Genomic DNA, 8487 nt, shown 5'->3' with positions numbered 1-8487 from the left:
AAACTGCCTATATGGATCTAAGTAAGGTAGTCTCTCTTGGACTCACGGATAAGCAATTATGAAACTCAATTACATGAAATGATGATCATTTTCAGATAGATGTATTTTTGTGTTTTCGTAAGATTCGGCGGTAGGTTGCCCCACCCCTCTTATCATAAAAAGACAACGAAGGAGCAACGTTATTAATAAAGCAACGTTATTAATAAACATGAGCTCCAGAGCAACAACAATACTTTGAAGTGTGACTTGAAATGGCGACGTCGTTTAGTTCGAGGTTCCGTCGCGGCGGCGGCGCTGCTTCTACTAAAGGCGGCAGAGATGAGCGTGTAGGTGAAATGTTGAGCGACAGCTCAGATGATGGCTCCCCTCTGGGTGGGGACGTGCGGCGCAATGCAGCGAACAAGCCGACACCCAGTCGCTCAAACGACAGCTCCCTACGATCTTCAAGTGCATCTGAAGGTGATGTGGTGACTCCTCGCAGTAAAGAAACTAAAGCGGGGAGTATGAAGAGGGAATACATCGATACCGAAAAGGACGCAGTGGCTGGGGAGAGCAAGAAAAGACACGATGAACCGCCCAAAAAGCTGGAGAAACCTGAGAAGAAGACGATTGGGTCGCTCGCCAGGAGCCAGAGTAGTCGCACTGCAACATCGATGAAAAAACCTGCTGGGAGGAAATGGTACAGTGACTCGGATGAAGAGGAGGAGGAGAAGACGGCCAAGAATAAGCCCGTGAAGGAAGATATTGTTAAGACGAGCGGCCGTGAGGATTTGGATCTGGACGCGTATATTGCAGGATCTGTGGTGGATCCACCTGGAAGGAAAAAGAATAAATCTGTACCAATTTCTAGGAAGCAAGAGCGATCTCAATCTAAGCAATTGAGCGATCGCAGAGAGGGAGAAGTGGGTACCGCGGGAAACGAGTCGGAAAATACTGAAAATGATGTCGAGCCTCCAGCTGCACGTCACGCTGCGAAGAAGATGAACATGCTGAAACTTATGACAAAGACAAGAACGATGTCTCCGTTTGGTAGCAAGAGAAAGGGATATGAGGCTGAAGCTCCGGAGCCGACCACCGCTAGTCCAGCGGCTGGGAAGGCTAAACGAGGCACAGCTTCTAGCTCGGAGCACTCAACGGCTGAACCTCCACCTGCCACTAATACGGTTGCTGGGCGACCCACGGCGGTGCAGACGGGAGGCGCTGAGATTGCCCCCACGATCATTGTGAACCGCCGCACAGACCGACTGAAGCACTCTGTCAACGGCTCCGAATACAGTGGCTCTCCCAGACTTGCTGCTAGCATCAGCGATGAGGTCCTGAGTCCAGGTCTGCGGAAAGTACCCGGAGCGTTTGCTGGTAGACCTGGCAGTGGAGTATTGCTAGAAGGATGGCTACGACAGAAACAGCGTCGTGGAATAAAGGGACTTAAGAAATGGAACTCACGCTACTTCGTGCTGTACGCAAGATCGAACGAGGTTCGGTACTACGCAGATGTGGTCCAGTCTGCGTGGGGTCCCATCCCGCTTGGTGAGATCGGATCAATTTCGTTGCGGCTTATTCAGCGCATCGGGAAGCTTAGCCACCCAAAGTATAAAGGTTGTCGCTTCGACATCACATGCCGCAATAGCTGGGGAACGCACTATGCTGACGACTACGTGTCCTCAGATGAAGAGAACGCGAACAGTAACAACAACGTCAGCACCAACTCGAACAATGAGAAGGCGACCGCTTCCACTCCTGCTAAACAAGAAAAGAGCGGCACTCCGAAGTCTTCTCGGGTCTATAGCCTAGTAGCTGATTCACCACAGGTCACGGTGGCATGGGTGAATATGCTGGACTCGCTCTTAACGCGAAGTGCCAACAGCCCACGACCTGACGTCGACTCCCCAGTTGAAAATCCCAGAGCGAAGAAGTCTCGAGCTGTTGCACGACAGCGACCAAGTGCTCTGGACACAGAGTCGTTGGTGCTCCTGGGACCTGGAGAACTTGTACCGAAAGCTATCATATTTGCCATCAACTTCATCTTCGACTCGACGCCAGGGATCGAGACCGAGAAGTTCTACGAAGTTGAGCCTGATGCCAGTAAGCTAAAGGTAAGTCGTCGACGCCTCTCCTTTTGTGGTTTGCTGTCATCTGACGATATTTTCCGTGGATGTTTTTGTCCAGGCTGCCCTCAAGTTTCTGAACGAGTTTGCGGGTGAGTCCGTGACCCGCAAACCAACGAAAGACGAGTTGGAAGAACTGCTGGATACCATTACCGCTGGTGCTGTCGTACGACTGTGGTTAAGCCAGCTCGAGCAGCCTCTGATCCCATTCACCATGTACGACGACTTCGTAGCACTCGCGCGTGAGGCGCAGTCTACACCCTTCGACCTACGGCGGAATCTCCGCGCATTGCTCGAAGCTCTGCCCAAGAAGAATCTGTACGTCCTGCTTCTAATACATTCAATAACGATGGAGCACTAATTATTATGTGTGTTTTTTAACCTACAGTATCATGCTGGCTTGCCTGCTCTTCCACCTGAACGACGTCAACGTGTACTCGTCCAAGAACGGCATGGACGCTGCAAGACTCGCTCATCTCTTCGCCGATTTCATCCTGCGTCCTCAAAAGAAATCACCACACGCTGGCAACTCCAACGAAGACGTCGCTGCTGTTTGTCGACTGGTGGAAGAGATGATCACCAACGTTGACACTTTCATCGACGAGAAGGAAGCTCAACTTTTGGAGGACAACCGACTTTAACAACGACCCAAAGCTCTGTAAAGTCACTGACTAATCGACTGTCTACATTCTCAGCTCTGCACTTTCATGTACACGATGTGCTTGCCCGGGACGAGCGTCATGCCGAGCGAGCGGCTGCCGGGGGGCAGCAGGAGGCCGGCAAAACGCGACTCCTCCTCCTGGTCGCGGGCTCCCGCCTTAACCTTGCTGTTCTTGCCAAGTCCTACGCGCGTGGGTGCAAACTCGCGCGCATCCTTGAGGATCACGTTCTGGTGCTTGTCAAAGCAGTGAAAGCGGCCTACGATCACGCGGCCGTCCGAGATGCGTAGTCGCACAAGCGACCCCAACACCTTCATGATCTCTAGCGTCGGCTCACCCACCGAAACCGTGTAATCCGCATGCTGTGTCTGCTCCACGTCCGCGTCATTTCCCACTCGTAGCGTCACCTGCGGCTGTCCGTTAAGCGACAGCACCGCAGGCGTCTTGGCTAGCAGCCCCATCATACTATTTTGACTCGCCCCCTAAATGTTTTTTTATAAAATTAATTCAGAATTCTGACAATAGAACGCATTTTTGTTGCCTCATAAAAAAACTAGCACAAAATCAGTACATGTACATTTAAGTACACAAAATCAAAAGCCTGTGCAGACAGCGGACTCGCTACTAGTACGTCGGCTTGATCGAAAGCTGAGGTGACGCAGGGCGCGTCACTGAACTGCTCTCTAAGCGTAGATCACTTCTTAGCGTAGGTGCCATTAGAATAGACTTACACTTAAGTAGTAAAGCAATCAAAAGAGGTACGTAAACACAGTGAGTGCCGGGCAAGAGGCCACGACAGGGCTGAACTGCTCTCTAAGCGTAGATCACTTCTTAGCGTAGGTGCCATTAGAATAGACTTACACTCAAGTAGTAAAGCAATCAAAAGAGGTACGTAAACACAGTGAGTGCCGGGCAAGAGGCCACGACAGGGCTGCAGTACTGGTGTGGGCTTCCTCTTCTCTCTGGGGTTTGCTGAACCGCAAATTGAGTTGTGAGAGAGAGATCAAGCCTCACGAAAGGCAGTACGCCTCTCCGCAAGTTCTATTGGATACATAAACTAATATAAACAATACTTTACCTAAGTCAGTGTCGTCGTGAGCAGCACGGCGGCACGGTCGCTCGAGTCCATCGATCATAGTAAACTTGGTATAACCACACGCACCCGCACGTGGTACGTCGGTAAGTGCGCAGCCGCAGGCTGCAGCAACATGCGTAGGATAGGATGTAGGATCGGCTGTCAGTTTCAATGCCAGGCACTGACAGTCCACTTGTATGTACTGCTGGTGCTGGCCTCTTCACACAGGGGCTGGCATCTCACACTCACACTTGATCTCGGCAATACAGCGCCTTGATTGACGCGATCACACACAAGACTTCACAGGTTGAAGTCGCTGCCCCATAGCTCAAAGTCGTAGGCCAGCAGCACAGTAGTCCGTACAGCAAACAGCATGCCACAGTCAACACCGTCCTCATCCATAGCAGTTTCCCTCACATCCGAAGTCGGAGCGTCCGTTGTCAACACAGGTGCAGCACGTGTAGTATCGTAGTAGAACTACGCAAGACAGGTGCAACCTTCTTGGCTTTTCCAGCACACCATCGCACTCAAACACACTGTAGCTGTCGCGTTTGGCCAACGCAATCGCTCACTCTTCTCGCATTTGTCCTAGTCCTTCGCAATCTGACAGAGTTCAATCTCTGACTAGTCCGTTCGTATTGCAGCAATAGCAGTCGTAGCAGGAGACGCAGCCATAGCAGCCGTAGTAGAAGCCGCAGGCTCCGTAGAGGTAGTAGTATCGTCCGAGGAAACCACTGGCAACACCTTCATTGCTTGACGAAAGCGAGTGAGCTTCACCACCGCAAGTGGCTTGGTCATGATGTCCACGACCATCTGCTCGGTCCCAATGTGCGGCGTAGTGAGCATTTTCAGCTCCACGTTTCGTCTCAGCATATGATACTTGTTGTCTATGTGCTCAGACTTGGAGTGCTTTCCAGGCTTGGTGGTCAACGAGATTGTTCCCTCGTTATCACCCAACAGTAATGGTACTGGATGCTTCCAGGCCAGTTCCTCACAAAGGCCCGCAAGCCACAGCACGTCTTTGGTGGCTTCAGCCATCGCCACATACTCCGCTTTCGTACTCAGGGAGTTAATCTCCTGCTTTCTTGATGTATACGATATCACGTTACCGTCAAGCGTGTACACATAACCGCTGATGCTTCTTCTATCCACAGAATCATTCGCATAGTCGGCATCTGAGTAGCAGCGTACACTTGCAGTAGTTCCCTCAGGTACGTTCATCACCAAACCGTAGTCACACGTAGCCTATAGATACCTAAGTACCCTCTTAGCTTGTGCGTAGTGTGTGTGGTCGTAAGACGCCTGGAACTTGCCAAGATGTCTCGTTGCATGCGCAATGTCAGGCCTCAACGCGTTCACTAGGTACTGAAGTGCACCCACTAGCTCACGGTACGGCAGATAGTCCTTTGTCGCAGGTACAGTAGTCTTAGACAGTACAGTAGCCTCAGGAGTAGTACATCCGTTGCAATCCGACATGTGGAAAGGCTTAAGTACTTCCAGCACATATTGTTTCTGACAGTATACAATCTGTCGACTTGGTCTGTCGATCAGATCTCGACACCAAGTAAGTACTTGACAGTACCCATCGTAGTCAATTCGAAGGTTTTTTGCAGTGCAGCTGCAATCTTGGCGCACAGGTCTCGAGGTCCCAATAGTAGTAGGTCATCCACGTAGACAGTCAATAGCAGCTTAACTTCACCCTCTTCCTTCAACGTATACAACCCATAGTCTGAGTCCCTACGCTCAAAGCCCAATGTAACCAACTTCGCATGTAAAGTCCGGTTCCAAACATTGGGCGCCTGCTTCAATCCATAGAGGCTCTTCAAAAGCTCGCATACAGCGCTTGGTCCATCAATTTGGAACCCAGGCGGCTGCTCCATGTATATCATCTCGTCGAGATCTCCGTACAGGAACGCTGTCTTCACGTCGTACTGGAGTATCTCCCATCCTCGCTGCACAGCAAAGTAGATGGCCGCACGAATAGTCTCAAAGTGAATCACAGGTGCATATATTTCACTTTAGCTGATGCCGAGCTGTTGCTTGAATCTGTGGATGACGAGACGAGCTTTGAACCGCTTGACACGTCCACGCTCATATCGTTTCACCACGAAGACCCATCGACATGTTATCACCTTGACACCTTTCGCCTTTCTCCGCGGTACAAGTCGCCAGATCTTGTGCTTCTTCGGCGACGCCAGCTCTGCCAGCATCGCGGCCCGCCACTGGTTCCAGAATTTATTCTTCCGTTTCTGCTTGTATGCTGTAGGAATGCCCACGTCCATGCCATGCGCTATCACTTGGCCCACCACGTAGTCACTCAATCGTACGTTTTCCTTCTGCGTCCTTCTCGGTAGCTTCAGACATGGCTCGACTGGCGGTCTTGGATTGCAAATTCAGTGTCTTCCTTCACGGTTTTTTTTTCGCGCCTTGCGCTTGCGTCTCTTTGTCACCTTCACCGGCTCAGGTCCCTTCTCAGGTGCAACCTGAGGGTCAGCAGACCTCTCCACATCCTGCTGTTCGACGCTCAACGAGTCATCATGCTCTGCACTCCCATTGGACTTTTGTTCTCGGTCCACAACTTCTAGAAGTTCGCCTGTCTTGCTCATCGGCACAGAGCCATTATCCTCTGTAGCGTAGGTCTCTATACTCGTCTTAATTCTCACCACTGATGGCTTCTCCGGCAACACGTGCAGCGTGTCCAGGTACGCATTCTCCAGTAGTCGCTTCATGTAGACTCCATCTACTGTAAACTCCTCGTGAAAGCGGCAATTCTCGCTCTGCGCAGTCTTCACCTGACAGGTCAATAGGTCTAGAAACTTGTAGCCCTTCGTAGAGTCGCTGTAGCCGAGTAATAGACACCTTTGTGCCCGTGGCTCAAGCTTCTCCTTTCTCTGTCTTGACTCAGGTGGTACTCGCATATGCGCAATACAGCCCCAGATTCGCAGCATACTCAGGGGCGGCTTCCGTCCATACAGCTTCTCGTGCGACAAAGTCATTCCCAACATCTTGGTAGGTAGCATGTTTAGTGTTTTCTCCATGTGCAGCAAAGCTTCTCCCCACAGCATGTTCGATAGATGTGTTGCTGTCAGCAGCGCTCGCACACGAGGCAGCACAATGCCGTTCGCCCTTTCTGTGATCCCGTTTTCTTGGGGAGAGTACGCGTTCGTGAACTGCTCCACGATGCCGTGTTCAGCGCAGTACTCATGCAGTTCTGTTCCAGCGAATTCACCACCTTGGTCCGACCGAAGATGCAACACCTTGCAGTCTTTGTGATGCGTCTGCAGCTCCTTTAGCAGCTTCAAAATGAACCAGGTAGCTTGACCCTTCTTCTCGAGTAGATAGGCCCACTTATTTCTCGTAGCAACATCCACAATGAACATGAACATAGTAGCCTTGCTTGCCGTCTCCACATTCATCGTACATATGTCCATAGCCAGAGTTTCAAACGGCTTAGTCGAGCGAACAGGAAGACGTTTGTGACTCATGGATTTTGTCTTGCTCACAACACAGGCAATACATTCGTAGGTGTTCAGATCTTTCGTGTTGAGTTTTACCCCCAAATCCATCTTATCAGCCATCACCTGGAGCAAAGCCATGTGTAGATGGCCAAAACGCTGATGTAATAGCTCCATCGTCTTCTTGTCTTCTACAGCTAGCTTGCTTAGCCATAGCCATGACCATCATGCCGGTTGCCTTTTCACTTCGCAGCCGGTAGAGGTTGTCTCGCATCTCAAACTTTAGGATGGTGCCTGGTTTCCCGACATCCACGCCGTCTTCTGGTCCATAGAACACATCAGCCTGTAGTTGCCTGTAGTCTGCAGGTATCCCATACTAATCAAGTTGACCTTGGCATTCGGCGTGTAGACTACATCGTCCAGCAGACGATCCTCGCGCTCACCAGTTGCTTGATTGACAACACGCAGTAGAACAGAGCCACTAACCGTCGTATGCTCCGTCGTACCATTCGCGAAGTCCAGTCGGCTCGTCTTGTCTTCTCGCAGTGTCGTGAACAGAAATAGATCACCACAAATGTTGGCCTGTGATACCGAGTCGAGGCTCCACTCCGTAAAGTTTCTCTCAACAGGTTGCATGTTCTCATCGCGTCCAACTGCATTCACCGAAAACGTCTGACCTTGGTTCGCAGTGTCTTGTCCTTGGCCGGTCTCAGTACCCTGAGCAGCACCCTGAGTTGGTCCACCTCTGGGACCTGTCTCATTGCTTCGGGGATTGTGACCTTCTCGGTGTCCTTCTTCAAGTTTAGGTCCGTAGTGACTCGTCAGATTCCGGCGTGGCGACCGACTGCGTCCTCCACGTCTGCGTTGCACTGGTCCATCACGTCTTGGTTGTCCACGAGGAGGCGATATGTCTCGACTCTGGGGGCCACGCAATCGCGATCGTCCTCTTGGCTGCGAGTGACGCGGTCCTGCACGTCCTCTAGTCGGCGATCGCCAGCGAGGTGGCGAGCATGAAGGTCTAACATTCCCACGAGGTGGCGAACGTCCACGGATCGGCGAGCGTCTGCGATCTGGTGAGCGTCCACGATCCTGCGAGCGTCCTTGGTAGCGAGGCGCAGGTGGACCTCTTATTGGCGAGTAGCATCGTAATGACGACCTTGGGGGTCCAACACTCTCCCGAGGTGGCAGTCTCC

The 8487-nt window shown here is 51.5% G+C and overlaps 1 protein-coding gene across 1 annotated transcript; it reads left to right on the top strand.

Annotated features, from left to right (window-relative positions):
• Positions 1-251: 251 nt before the first annotated feature.
• On the top strand, positions 252-2746 carry PITG_04579 (uncharacterized protein; the record flags this gene model as incomplete). The annotated part of the gene is made up of 5 exons (XM_002905293.1): positions 252-467; positions 552-836; positions 951-2093; positions 2167-2423; positions 2494-2746. 5 exons carry the CDS (start codon positions 252-254, stop codon positions 2744-2746), a joined length of 2154 nt encoding a protein of 717 aa, XP_002905339.1.
• Between the last annotated feature and the right edge of the window lie 5741 nt (positions 2747-8487).

The sequence above is a fragment of the Phytophthora infestans genome, genomic scaffold (assembly GCF_000142945.1).
Source record: "Phytophthora infestans T30-4 supercont1.6 genomic scaffold, whole genome shotgun sequence".
Lineage (NCBI taxonomy): Eukaryota > Oomycota > Peronosporomycetes > Peronosporales > Peronosporaceae > Phytophthora > Phytophthora infestans.
This window is presented reverse-complemented; position numbering and strand designations above follow the sequence as displayed.